General features: G+C 44.7%; 1 protein-coding gene across 1 annotated transcript in view; it reads left to right on the top strand.

Annotated features, from left to right (window-relative positions):
• Positions 1–14,857, top strand: part of PTPRG (protein tyrosine phosphatase receptor type G) — a 209,999-nt gene that overhangs the window by 74,176 nt on the left and 120,966 nt on the right. Inside the window, exon 4 of the mRNA XM_040628133.1 lies at positions 4,331–4,523. Coding sequence (XP_040484067.1) covers positions 4,331–4,523 — 193 coding nt within the window. The remainder of the gene's footprint in view (positions 1–4,330; positions 4,524–14,857) is intronic.

The raw sequence follows: 14,857 nt of genomic DNA, 5'->3' as shown, positions 1-14,857 counted from the left end.
GTGATCTTAGGCCGGTCATGTAAAGTCTCTAAGCCCAGTTTCCTCATCAGTCACAAATAATGATAATGATATGATAATACCACTAACTTTATGAGACTTCTGTGAGGAAGTAAGGAAAGCACGTAACACTCTCATCACAACGCCTTGTACATAATAAACACTCAATAACTATTAGCTGCTAGTGTTAATGATGTAATAGTGTTAACAATGTTACTTCTGTTACTACGTTTTACACGTTAGAAACCAAAGGAATGTTTGTGAATACCGTAACAAAGTACCTGTCACAGAATGCATTTGATAAGTACACATTCCAAGGAGGAAAGGAGGAAGAAACAGTTGCTGGAAGTTTATAATACAGTCATAGTTGCCACAGTCCTCATAAAATAAGAATAATAATAGTAATGTTCATAATGCTTAGTGAATATCTACTGTGTGCCAGGAATTATCCCAAACACATTTATATATAGTAACTCATTTAATAGTGGGAAAAAAACCACATGGGGTAGGTATTAATGTTATCTCCGTTGTACAATTAAGAAAACTGAAGCACAGGAAACATCAGATACTTTGACCAAGGTCACACATTTAGCAAGTGGGGATTGAAAACAGGGTTTTGAACCCAGGTAGCAAGAGTAAGAGTTCTGAGGTTGGAGAATTAGGCACAGGCCAGATCCTTAGGGCCCCACCATTAGAACTGGAGGCCCTTGAAAGTTTTTGAACAGAGGCGTGATGGCATCCTGTACATTTTAAGAAAATCTCTGTGTGGCTGTTAAGCAGACCTAGAAGGGCTGACAGTTTGTCCTGGGGCTGCAGAGTTAGGCGGTGCTGCCATGCCGCACAACTCTAGGGGGCACCTCCTCATTGTAGTCTTTATAAATGACATCCCTTGGAATCAAAAAGTAGAGGTCTGGGTGGTGGTCGGGTTCACCTTTATCGAACGTAGTTACAAGGCCAGGGTAAGGATCAAGGGACAATGGGAAGTAGTAGGTAATGATTTATCAGTGGATTTCTCAGCCAGAGTATCACTGTTCACCTGCCAAAGTGAAAACGTAGACTCCCCTGGCCAATCCAGGGATCATGGTGGTTTCCACTCAATGGCCAAACATGCGAGGTACCAACGAGAGAGACCTCTGGTAATTTTCATTCAGCTTAGAGGAATGACAAGGTTTTAGTGAATGCTGCCAACCTACCGAAGGACGTTTGATGAGTCTGCTAAGCTTGACCTCCTTTTCCTCTTTTGTATGACTGTCAAGCGAAGCTATGATCCAGCTGACAATATAATATCATCCAGGTCACCAGTTCACTCTGAGAACCGTCACATCCTTCCTTGGAAATCTCTGGGCAAGTTGAGTTAATGACAAGGAAGCAGCCGAGCTTTTAAGCCATAGCATGTCATTAAGCTGTAAGAGCAATTTAAGCAAAAGCATTTTTGTGTTAAATTCAGAACCTGCCTCTTTTTACAGTTATATGACTAATTCTTTCCTGAGGCATCAGAAATAAACTTTTTAGGAGAACTAAATGCTAGCTGTGAAAGAAGCAAGTCTTCTAGAGAATAAACAAACCTTAGAGTCGGATTGCCGAGACAGTCTCCAAGGCCATCCTTTTCTGGCATCTCAGAGATTAAACTATCTCAGGACAGATGGCTGCTCTTCCAGAAAATTTCCGGTCTAACTTGCTATGTATAGCAGCCTGGCCGTCTACAAGAAAAAAAAAAATCACCTTGAAAGTTAAGGAATTCTTCCTATATAACTCTCGTCTCTAAGGCTTTAATTTAAACCAATTTCCTCTTTTCGGCCTTCTCTGGACATGGAGAAGAGCTGGTCAGCATCTTCCACATACGAGGGCCTTTAATCAAATTACTCCTAGCTTGCCTTTTCTTCAGGCTAAACACTTCCCACTTCCCTTAAGCTTTCCACACGGGATTTAGCCCCTGTCTCTGTAATCACTTCGGTTGATCTTTCCCTAGACGGTCTCCAGAGAGTCTTTGTTCATTCCTTCCATGTAATTTTAAGAATTTATTTTCTGTAAGGAAACTCTGAAACCTTCTCTCCTGTATGATGTGTTCGGTTCCGAGTAGGGTCGTCCTGTCAAGTGAGTTCACGTTGTCAGGTTGAGGAGCTTGGGTTTCTTCAATACCTCCAATTATCTCCAACTGAGTGGGTCACGTTTGGCAGAGGAAAGAGTCCAATTTTCTTAATTTTTCTGCTTGTATTGCCTTTCTCTCTTCACGATAAAGGAAGAAGGAACGCCGCAAGGAAGAATGGGAAGGAAGGCAATTTCGAATAGCCACCATAAGAGTTGTTAGAAGTTACGCCACTGGTGGGGAATTGCAGTAACACCACAGGACCAGATTACCTTTGCTTTTAGGCTGGTTGAGCGGTCATTCTGGCTCTATTACCTTCAGGAAAAAGCAGGAAAGTTTTCCTGGTTTGTTATCACTTTACATTTGCAGGAGAATTGGAGGGGAGGTGGAATGATAGGTGAATTGAGGTGCTTAAATGATTTGTCTTGGCTGTGATCACTGTGCACGTTCATTGCTTTCTCGTGCAAAGGGAGGGAGTTTCAGATCCAGCAGGCTGAGAAACACTGGGGTTAGTTCCAGGGTTCAAGATGACCATCCAGAAACCCAGGTTGGGGGTGCCTGGCTGGTTCAGTTGGTAGAGCGTTTGACTCTTGATCTGAGGGTCAGGAGTCCAAGCTGCACATTGAATGTGGAGCCTACTTGAAAGAGAGAGAGAGAGAGAGAGAGAGAGAGAGAGAGAGAGAAAGAAAGAAAGAAAGAAAGAAAGAAAGAAAGAAAGAAAGAAAGAAAAGAAAGAAGAAAGAGAAAAGAAAAGGAGGGAGGAAGGGGAGAGAGAAAGAAAAGGAAGAAAGAAAAGAAGAAAGAGGGAGGGAGGAGGGAAGGAAGGGAGAGCGTAGTAATATTCCTGTGTATTTAACATTGGTTTTGGCCACCCTCTGGCCCCCGAAAGCCTAGGGCGGCCACCCAGTGGCTACTTGGGAAGCATCTGACATCATTCACTTTATGATTCTCTGCTGCAGAAAGCATGTTGATTGGGTACTCAAGGAGCCAAATGGGCCAGAAAGAGTTGATTCCATTTCTTTTTCATTCCATTTTCATCTCCCACTTCAAGGAGTTAGTATTTTCCATGGCTGGGCATTTTGGATAAATTTTATTTCTTTGGTGACCAGAATAACTTTGTGGTCCACTGAGAACAGGTCTCTGGCATCCAGCCTCAGCTTCATTTCTCTTATATTAAACATTACTCCGTGTGTGTGTGTTTTTTTAATGAGCAGAAGATTGAGGGCCACAGAGAGTCCTTTTTAATAATGGAAATATGATCTTAGAGTCCTGATTTTTTTTTTTCTTTGCTTTTCTGTAAACGTTTGGTCTGTGATCTTGGTGGCAAGTGTTTTTTAATAATACGAATCATAATGATAGCAGCTAATCTTTACCATGGACTTAACGGCTACTAAATAATTTAGGTATATTTTAATCTCTCCAGTGACTTTATAAGATAGCTACTAGTATTATATCTGTTTTGTATAAAGTATCTATGATGTTGACAGAGACTGAGTTACTGATGCTTTGATGGTTTGACTGATTACCCATCTGGGAAGTGTGGACATTGGGCAGTCTACCTCACAAGCCATGCACGCAGCAGCTTTCTGCCTTTGCCACTTCGCTCAGCCGAACCCCTAGCACGTACGTAAGAAGGTGCTTAGTAAGGACTGACTCACGAGTTCTGACGGAGCTCTTCTGGGCGAGGGACTGTTTTAGGTGCTGCCCATGGATTATCTCATTGAGTCCTGGCGCAAAACCTATCGGGGTGGGTGCTGCCATAATTATCACTCTTGTACTGAGGAACCGTTGAGGCTCAGAGCAGGGAAGCAGCTTCCTCGGGGCCACAGAGCGGGTGAGCCTCGGAGCTAGAATTTCCATCCATGTAGTCTGGCTGCGGAGCCTGCCAGTTGCACCATAACCTCGTGCTCCTTCCCAGAAGACTAACGGTCTTGCCGGGGGCCAGAGCAGAAAGACGGGAACTCTCTTCTGAGACACAAACTAGAAGAGTTCTGTACAGGCCTCCCCTGGCGGAATGTTCTCCCGACTCGCCAGCAGGACAGAAACCGCAGCCAGATAAGCCCGTGCACAGTGGTTCCAGCAGGCAGCCTGTGTCCTGCTGGGTTTGTCAGCCTGGGCCTTGGGCGCGTCCTACCATTTTGTGTCCTTGTCACACACACACACTTACACGTACCCTGCCCGTGTTGTACCGCATCGCTTTTCTCATTCTTGGTCTTCTTCCCCTCCCCTCTCTGGTTCTCTGTTCAGCTCGAGGCTTTTTACTCCATCTTCACCACGGAGCAGCAAGACCACGTCAAGTCGGTGGAGTATCTGAGAAATAACTTCCGACCGCAGCAAGGTCTGAATGGCAGGGTGGTGTCCAAGTCTGCGGTTCGTGACGCCTGGAACCACGACATGACAGACTTCTTAGAAAACCCACTGGGGACAGAAGCCTCTAAAGGTATATTTGGATTAAGTGCCCTTGCCTGGGGAAGATGCCTTATCATCAATTACTTTAAATTAAAAGGAGTTCCAAACCAGCCAAGAGTTGGAACTTGGTGTTAAGAGCATATGTTTCTCTGCTAAAAGAGACTTGTCTGGATGATAAATAGAAGCAGTTGTGGGAATAACTTCAGTTAAATAGATATGTTCAGAATTGCCCTTTTGACTGGTAATATGTCAGTCATTCTGCTGGTATTTTCACCTTGTAACATCAACACTAAAGGGGAATGTCTAAAAGAAGCTCTTGGGTGTCTTACCTTGCACCTGCCCCTCCAGCCCCTGCCCTTGGGATCGGGATGCTGTCTCTGACTTCAGGCACCCGCACCTTCGACTTGCCCCCCAGCACTCCACCCTGCAGCACGCCCTTACCTCCTTACTGACCTCCTCTGTACCAGGCAAGACCTCTGGCTCCGGCCCTCCACCCCTACCAGACAACCACGTGGCCTTTTTTAAACCATTATTTAACAGTTTGATTTCCATACCCGCTAAACATGAGTTTACTATTTTCAAGTATCTTAATCTTTTTCCATTTCTACATTCTCATGTGAACTGAACATAAATTTCTGTCCCCGGAAACTAGAAAATCGGATTCTACCCTCACAGCTTAACTTCAGGCTCTGTAATTTGCCCTCATTGTGGCTTCGAGCTTGGCAAACATTTAGAGAATAAGGCTGATCAAAATTCCAGTACTTGGGGGCACCTGGGTGGCTCAGTCGGTTAAGCGTCTGCCTTTGGCTCAGGTCATGATCCCAGGGTCCTGGGATCGAGCCCTGCATCTCCCCCTGCTGCTCCCCCTGCTTTTGCTCCCCCCCCGCTTCATTCTCTCTCTCTCTCAAATAAGTAAATGAAATCTTTTTTTAAGGAAATTCCAGTACTTGGAAGGGAGGAAGGAATAAGAAGGAGTTTTCTTTGGGTGTGAAGAGATGGTTCTTTCCTAAGCCAGTGCTCTCCTCTCAGAAACTGTGAGCTTGGGTAATATGGGAAGGGCTTGTGTCATTAATCAACACTGGACACAGACTGTGGTATTTTAGGGGGTAAGTTACACAGGGATGTTTTGTTTTCAAGAGTGCCCCCACCCCCAGTAAAAAGGACCAATTTACTGGCACATGACCTTCGTAGGAACAGGAGGGATGCGACTATATTCCACAAACAACTGCACTGATGTGCACTTTGATGATAAGAACGAGCCCATTTTCCAGGCTCATATATCTGAAAAGTTAACAGAAGAGGAAAAGGAGCTTAAGAATGTGATCATTTCCTTCCTGTCTGTGTGGTTTTGTCTGAAGATGGTGAGAGAAGTAGTCTGGCCAGATGCCATCAAGAAACGCTTGAGATTCAAGTAATTTGGAGCCGACCCTTTGTCAAGGGCGTCATTTGTCAGCTGGGAACAATGGGTGGGTTAAGAAGCACGCAAACCTGGGAAATGTCTTAGGTTGGCTGGCATAGCAGACCTCGCTTGGGCTAATTTTGTTTTCTCACCAAGCTAAAAATAAAGAGAACGACCAAGCTCGAAAGCTTTCTCCCAAGAGAACTGGCTTGGGAAAAGAAGAATCTCTTAGGGATTGAGTATTTTGTGAGAGGTGAATACAGAAGATGTGTGGGGGATGATGAATTCATATCACAAGTGAATGCAAGATCTGGTAGCTCAGAATGCTGAGGTTATGACAGTTACAAAGTTCTTTCCTGGAAGATGGGCTGAGTATATAATACATCAGCTGTGCAGAGGGAATGCATGGCCCTTATTACCCCAAAAAGTTAGAGAAGATAATGGTTTCTGTCGCGTTAAATTGTCATAGGGGGCAGGATCTTTTACTGAATGGACTTTCTCTGAATTTGAGCAGAGCCATTCACCCTTCCTGAAATATAAGGAATCAGTTCTTCATTCTACAAGGTTTTGTTGCAATTATCATGGTGCGTAATGCTGACTCCTAAAATGTGTGAATACTGAAATGTTTTGTGATCTTTTTAGAAGCAGAGAAGGATGTAGGTCCAGTTCTATTTGTGTTTTAAGCATATTGCTGGATTGTAACATACGGAAAAGTGTACATGCACCACTGATGCGTTTTCACCCCCCAAACAGACTTGAGTAGCAAACCCCCCAGGTCAAGAGACCTAGCATCACGGGCTTCCCAGGAGCACCTCCATCTCCCTCTTCCCAGTAGCTGTCTGTTCCCGAGGGTAGCCGCGAGCGTGAATTAGCTTTGCCTTTTGTTCAGTTTCACAGAAATAGAATTATCCACTCTGTCCTTTTTTGCATCTTGCTTTTTTCACTCTACCCTGGTTTTGAGGGTCACATCTCTGCTGCATGTCGTTGGTGGTGTGTTCGTACTGCTGAATTTCATCGTGAGACCCCACCTGCATTTATTTATCCACTTCAGTATACATAAATGTATGGATGACTTCCACATTTTGGTGATGATGAAAATTCTTGACCATGCTTTTTGATGAGCATCTGGACACGTCTACTGGGTAGGAACCTAGGGGTACAGTGGCGGCCGCCTGGAGTACACATAGATGCTCAGATTTGGTTGGATTCCGCTCAGCAGTTTCCCAGGGTGACTGTATGTACTATGTGACACTTGCCAGCAGTCGGTCAGGCTTTCCTGGTTTTTTTATGGCATAATGTGCATATCATAAAATACAGCTATTATCAATGTACACTTCAATCATTTTAATAAATTTAGAGTTATAGGGGCGCCTGGCTGGCGCAGTCATTAAGCGTCTGCCTTCGGCTCAGGGCGCGATCCCGGCGTTATGGGATCGAGCCCCACGTCAGGCTCCTCCGCTGGGAGCCTGCTTCTTCCTCTCCCACTCCCCCTGCTTGTGTTCCCTCTCTCGCTGGCTGTCTCTCTCTCTGCCAAATAAATAAAATCTTTTAAAAAATAATAATAATAATAAATTTAGAGTTATAGTTCTGTTTATAGTTATATATAACCCAGTTTTAGAACATTTTCATCACCCCAGAAAGTTCTTTCAATTCTTTCTCCTACCCTCAACAGCAGGCCACTCTGATCGGCTTTTATCTGTCACGTGACATTAGGATTTTAAGATCAATCCATGTTGTAGCGTCCATCATTCCTTTTTATTGTGTGCTAGCATCCCTATTTATTTTTTTAATAACAGCTTTATCGAGATTTCATTCACATGCATAAAGTTCATTTTTTTTAAAGTGTGCGCTTCAGTGAAATTGAGCATATTCACGAAGTTGTGCGGTCTTCCCTGCGACCTACTTCCAGAACAATGTTTTCACCCCCCAAAAGAAAGTCCATCCCCATGAGCAGTCACTCACTCCTTCCTCCCTTTCTTTCTCCCATCCCTGCCGCTTTCCTAGCCCTAGGCAACTCTGTGTCAATGGATTTACCTATTCTAGATTCTTCATAGAAATGGAATCATATAATATATGCCTTTTTGTATCTGGCTTCTTTCAGCATAGTATTTTGGCATAATATTTTCAAGTTTCATCCATACTGGAGTAGATCTCAGAATTCTTCATTGGATGGCCAAATAATACGTCATTGTATGGATATACCATATAATGTTTATCTGCTTATCAATTGATGTTTGAATTTTTTCCACTTTGTGGCTGCTGTCAGTAATACTGCCATGAACATTCATGTTTGAGTTTTTGTGTGGACATATGTTTTCAGTTCTCTCAGATGTATACCTAGGAGTAGAACTGCTGAGTCACATGGTAATTCCAATTTTTCCAGTTTTGAGGAACCACCCACCTGTTTGCCCAAGCCATTGCACCAGTTTGCATTCCCATCAGCAGTGTATGGGGTTTCTCCACATCCTCACCAGCACTTGCTATATGTCTTTAATTTTAGCCATCCCAGTGGAGGTGAAGTAGTATTGACTTGCATTTCCTTAATCACCGACGATGTCCCTGTTTGTTTTTAAATGCACATTTCATGGAATCATGGTCTACCAAATGCTCCTCCTTTTTCTACCCCAAGAAAATGCAGGTGATTCCATGGCACGATGGGCCAAAAGCCAGTCACAAATGCTGGCAATCAGGCAGGCAGACTAGAGGGCATAGATTATTGACCTTAGACATTTATGCAATAAAGAGTACCAATAGAAAGAAAGAGTCCCTTTTTCTCCTCCGGTCTTCTGCACAAAAGATTTGAAAGAGAAGGATGGTGACCTATAATCTTCAGGTAATTCAAAAAAACGAAGCCCGTCTGATTGGCATTCTCTATCTGATCGTTATTGGAAATTTTCAGTGCCTAAGAGAGCTACAGTGTTGATCATGGAGCTCTGCATTTATTGTGCTATTGTTATAGAAGAAAGAAAAATAAATTAATTATATAAGGAAAGAGGCAATAAACTTTCTTTGTTGAGGACCAGATAGTGAGCACTTAGTCTCTTGTCACAACTATTCACTCCGCTCTGCCACTCTGGCATGAAGGCAGTCGTGGACAATATACAAGGGAATAGGTGTGGAAAATGTCTTTCAAAAACACCTTACTCACAAATATAGGCCGCGGGCCACATTTACCAACTGGTGCTGGAGGGGATGGCTCAAAGTCAGATGGAGAAACTCAATTATAGGCTCAGTTTAAGGTAAATATTTTCTGTCTTCAAGATGGCGGTGACCATGACCGTGAAGCCTTGGTTGGTTCCACTTTTCCATTCCACCACAAGACCTTAGGACCAGTTAGATATTTATTAACTCAGTACCCAGCCACTTACCAGTTCACCTTAACACCTGGTCGTCTTTCACAGCAGACGTGGAAGCAGAGCCTCGGTGGACTGATTACAGCCCCGCACCTCCCTGGTTCCCTTGGCTGTGATCGTTAACTGGTGTTCATTGAGCAGCACAGTGAGGAATGCCTGAGTTAATGTGCCCCCATCTTGCCCTTCTGTCAGGATGATTGGACATACTGGAATAGAGAAAACAGAATCAAGCCTTTCAGTGCCAGCACTAGACACATGGCCATGTACAACACCAAAGGAAAGGGGGGAAAAGTCATCTTAATATTGTATTGTTGCTGCAGAAAGACTTATAATGGATGTCATCCATAAGAAATATAAAGCTTTAGTTCCAGTAAATGGAAACAATATTTAGGCTCCGTGGATTGTTCAAGGGACATCCAATTTGCCACTCTGCCCTTTGTCGGTAAATAACTTGGACAGACTTTAGGATTTAATGGGCTGTCATTTCAGTTATTCTGCAACACATCCCGGGCACATGGAAGAGCATTTGGTGATTAAGTGCTGAATACTGTCTATTGTGAAGACTTTTGGAACAGTGAACGGAGGAAAAATAACTTTCCTTCCAACAACATGAAACATATGGTTTATTAATTTAACGAAACCTGTTCAAACCACAGTGGAATCAAAACCACTTGATCTGATAATTTGATTTGATGGCTTAATTAAAGTGGCACTGCATAATATAATAAAAGCAAAGGAAACAGTGAGGACACTGGGTTGCCCGTGTGCCCCTCCGGCCTCCTAAGTCATGCCGTGTTTTTTGAAGGACGGTCTTTGCTTCTGCTGATGGAGGGATCTCTTTTTCAGCTACATTTTCAATGGTAAAGATTGCTTCCTGTTTTGGTTAAAAGCAGGTTTTTAAGAACATGTACCACTGTGTGAGAATGTCTAAGTAACTAGCCTATTTTAAATCAGAACACATTGAGAAAGAGCATCTCATTTCCCACCCAAATTAGCAAACAAAGAAGTAAATCCATGATTGCTTTTAAAAAGAGTTTGACATTTAAATTCATGGTTTTTCGCTATTTTGGGAGAAAACATTAATGTTGTTCTATTTTCAGTTTAATCATTTCTACTCACCAGATTAATGAGCTTGAACTACTTTATCTTATTAAAAGAAGCTCTGATAAGAGCACTTAATTCCTTTGTAGGCAGCTGTCCTCCCAGAAACTCTTCCAAAAAGTTATCCTGTTACTTTCAGAAACTTCCAGCACAGAAAAGTGCTAAGAAAAAAAAAACACTTTTAACACAGCCCCCAGAGAGTGTTTTCAACCCCCCTTCTTTTAAAAATAATGGTCAACTAGCCATTACTTTTTAACCTTGTGAGTGAGTAAAAAAGAAGACCAAAAAGTCGGGTTGTTTTTAGGATTCTCCAGCATCCTAGGTTCTCATTCTTTTGAAGGTCATGCCATTGCTGTATCAAACATTTTTACCTGTTCAGGCATCCTCTGATTATGGTAACTTTATGTAAATATGTAAAGAGCTGGTATAACTTGCCTTTGATTGGTTGACATGAAGCTGATATTTCGTAGATATTTAATGCAACATTCACTCCTCTTGCTTCATGTTTTGTAGTCCGTGAATTTCTTTTCACATGTGAGACATCTTCAGGCGCCGTTGGGGAGCTGGCCTAAAGCACCAGTGGGGTTAGACAGGCTGTGTGGGGGGTGTTATGTGCCAGATGCTGTGTTGGCCTCGTCTGGTCGTATGTCTTCTTTAATCCCGAAAACCACCTCTACCACTTTTCGTTTCACTTTTTCTTTACCAAATATTTGTTGAGCATCTACTATGAACAAGTTCTAGGCGCTAGCAATAAAGGTAACAAGGGGGAAGAGTCCCTCATCGTGGAGTTTGTGTTTCAGTGGGGAGAAAGACACAAACAAGTCAACTGACAATGATGAAGCTTCAGTGTTCTGAAGATCCAGTCAGGCAGTATTCTAAGCGTAGTAGAGGTGGTGAAGGCGTGGGGAAGAGATCTTCCCTGAGTAGGGCAAGAGGTGATAAGGAGCCAGCCCTGTAAAATTCTTAGAGCAAAGGCTCTGAGGCATGGGGACCAGCTTGGAGAGATGGGTTACTATCATGTCTGGAAAAGACTTTTCTTGGTATTCTTTTGGCAGTGGGAAGCCTTTGGAGGATTTTAAGAAGGGCTGTGGAATGATCTGAACAGGTTTTTAAACCCGTCTCTCTGTTACGTGAAAAATGTTTGCAGAGGACTTGGGTTGGAACTTACAAGACTAGGACATGGCTGATAGAAATATTCCCTGCAGGGTGACAGTGGTTGCATGATGGCGATCCTGGTAGAGGTAGACACAATCCATTAGGGATGGAGTTTGGAATAGAGCCTCTGGGATTTTACTCATCATTTGGTTGGAGGCTGGGCGGGGGTGAGCAAAAAGAGAAACATAGCATTACTGTTTCTCTTTAACAGATGGGAGGAGTCTGAGACTCAGCCTCTCAGCCAGAAAATGGGAGGGCTGAGATGTGAACCAAGGTTTTCTTATGTCCAAATGCAACATTCTTTCTATTTTCCATGGGACTGCCAGCTTCCAAATGCGTCTACAAGCAGGATGTCTTTGTTTTAAATGTCATTAGGTGGCTTGAACAACACAGTGTATTACGCCTTCTCTGAACAAAAGAGCTTCAAAAATAAACATACTTATGGGGATTGGGTATTCTTCCTAAAGATCTGAGCTTATCATCTGAAAAGAAATCATTGGGCTCAGTCTTTATCTGCTTGGCTTACATTTGGAGGGTTATCTTGGGTGCTCAGGGCACAGGCTACTGAGGCTTTGATCACAGGGTCATTCCCTGGGAGGGCCAGTGCACCCCCTTGATCTGCACGCTGGGGCCTCCTAGGCTGAGGGTCTTGTGAATCCTTGGATCAACAGCGCCTGACACAGCACCTAGGACATAGGGGGTATATAGTCATTGTTCGCGCAAAGAGTACAGAGCCTGGGACATGGAAAGTTCTCCGCAAATAATGATACTTTCTTGTCAGTAAGTCCACAGTGGCTGCTTTGTGTGCTCAGAATAAACTATTCTATGTGACATGATCACTGGAGAACACATTTCAGAATAAGGGGACCAGGCTCTCTTCCTGGTAGAAATATGAGCCTTTCCAGTGAAATCCACAATCCTTATGTGGTGCCCAGGCCCCCTCCCCAGCCCCATCTTGAACTTCACTTCCCTTGACATCCTGCATGTCAGTTCACCTGCACCCCCAGTCCCAGCAGGCTGTACCCTCTGCCTAGAAAGCCATTGCCTCACCTCTGTGCCTCATCTACCCCTCCTCATCCTTCATAGCTCTGCTCTAGGGTACCTTCCCCACGGAAGTTTCTTAACTCCTTGGCCTACTGCTTGTGTTGGGGTGCCAGGACTTTGGTTACACTTCTCACAGTGGGAATTTTATGTCCAGTTGTTTTTCCCCCTAATGTCTAGCTCTCCCACCACCCCATAAACTCCATGAAAGGTGAGACTGTCTTTTTATTTCTTTTTTGTTGGGGAGAGGGTACAGTGCTCACTGTTAGCTCCTCAGTGAATATTTAACTAGATGGATGAATGCGAGGATGGATGGATGGATGGATGGATGGATGGATGGATGGATGGGAGAAGGGGTGGGAGGATGGATGGATGGATGGATGGATGGATGGATGGATGGGAGGAGGGGTGGGTGGGAAGGAGGGAGGGATGGTTGGATGGATTAAACTAATCCATACATGCCAGGTGGCCAGAAGTTAAAGGATTCTTGCCTCAAGAGTTGGCACAGTTGGGGCATTTATGATCTAGGCCAGACTGGCTCCTCTTATGGGAGGAGCATAGCTAGACATTTAGAGTAGGATTCCATACCATTCCCAGTCCCCGACATCGGAGGGGCTCCCGAGATTTGGGAAGCCATCTTCTACTTTGAGCATAAACTACTTAGGTGGAAGTGTTCATCTCAGAAAACCATGGTGAGAGGGCTTTCCTCTGACCTAGGGAACAGCCAGCCTATCTACTGAAAAGCAGAGAATGGACACTTAACATGGCGTAGGCACCAGTGTCAGGATGCTTCCTGGCAGAACTGTGTTATGGCTTGAGAGCTGTTGAGCGGATATCGGTAACGGACACCAGGGGCCGTCTGTCGTTGTCACACTTTATAAATATTACCTAATTACTTAATCCTCGCTGTCCCCAGGCAGATAGGCAAAGTTCAATGTTCAGGGCCGACTTAGCAGCCCTCCTACGGCTTCAGCTTTTCTTTGCTCTCTAGAAAAATCTTCCCTGACATCGGGTTTGTTTGTGTGGACACGGTGGAGCTGGTGAACAATAATCTAGAAATTAATAAAGGCCAACAGCATCCTTCCTCCCAGAGTGACCCACATCCCCTCTCCCTAGCTTGCCAGCATTCACGGCCCGTGAAGCACAGGGCTCCGAGACATTCACGCGCATCTCCATGGAGTCACTGGAGGCATGTAGCTGGGAGACAGACTGTTTATCTTCCCCGTTCTTCCTGCTGATTATTCTGCAAACAAACATGCTTTAGTTGAGGCTGTTTTTCTTCAGGTACAAGGAACGTGTGCCGAACCCTTGGCTTTCTCAAGCCACAAGAAACCCCTCACCTCCCCCATCCCTGGGGCCTGATAATCAAAGACCCGTCTGTAAAGGCACAATAGGGGGAGCCTGTGTTGAATCCTCTGGAAGTATCTTTTTCTCTTGCCTTCCCAGCACAGCCAACGGTCCTCGTGGCTGTGGGCTTCCCTCCTGGGCCCTCTCTTCCGTGGCTTTGTGATTGCAAAGCAATGGTCTGAGCGCTTGAAATGAGCATTGTGGCTCTCCCATTTCAGATCTCTGCCTGTGTTGAAAAGGTGCTGTCTACACGTCTGACACTAAACGATAATAGGTATCATCGAGTGCGAGGAGCCCTGCGGTTTCTATGCTCGTGGTTTGGCACCAGCGAAGCCTGCCCAGAAGAGAGGAGCCTTCTCAGTGAGGAGTGTACTGACCACTTAAAACCGATGGTTCCAGCAACGAGCTAGAAGCCCATGTGCCTCCTCAGGGCATGTGGATCGATAAGCCGGGGGCAGCCAAGAGACCAAGGGGGCTCAGTCCTTCCTGTGTGCTGAGCAGGTATTTGCCACTGGGGTCCACCAGGGGCGCTACCTGTTCATAGCCTGGTCTCTCCTTGCAAGTGGCAGGCTTCTTGCTCTCCTCTTGGGTCCTCTTGGCCAGGCCCAGGAGTGGCTACTGGAGTCCGGTCCCCAGGTACCAGAGACGCTGGAACCATCCCATCGAGGGCCAACCTAACCAAACGGCCAGTTGGTGCAGACGCCGCATCTGGGGGTCGAAACGAGGTTGGAATCCAAACAGTGGATCTCATACCCTGAGCCATGACTGAGATCAGATAAGAGGAAGATGCCAAGCAAGAGTCAGAGGTTTAATTTTCTTTTTTTTTTTTTTATAGATTTTATTTGAGAGAGATAGAGCACGAGCAGAGGGAGAGGGAGAAGCAGACTCCCCGCTGAGCAGGGAGCCCCATGTGGGTCTCGATCCCAGGACCCTGGGATCATGACCTGAAGCAAAGTCAGATGCTTAACA

The sequence above is a fragment of the Ursus maritimus genome, unplaced genomic scaffold (genome assembly GCF_017311325.1).
Source record: "Ursus maritimus isolate PB19 unplaced genomic scaffold, ASM1731132v1 scaffold_14, whole genome shotgun sequence".
NCBI lineage: Eukaryota > Metazoa > Chordata > Mammalia > Carnivora > Ursidae > Ursus > Ursus maritimus.
Note: the sequence above shows the minus strand (reverse complement) of the source record. Positions and strands in the feature narration are given on the sequence as shown.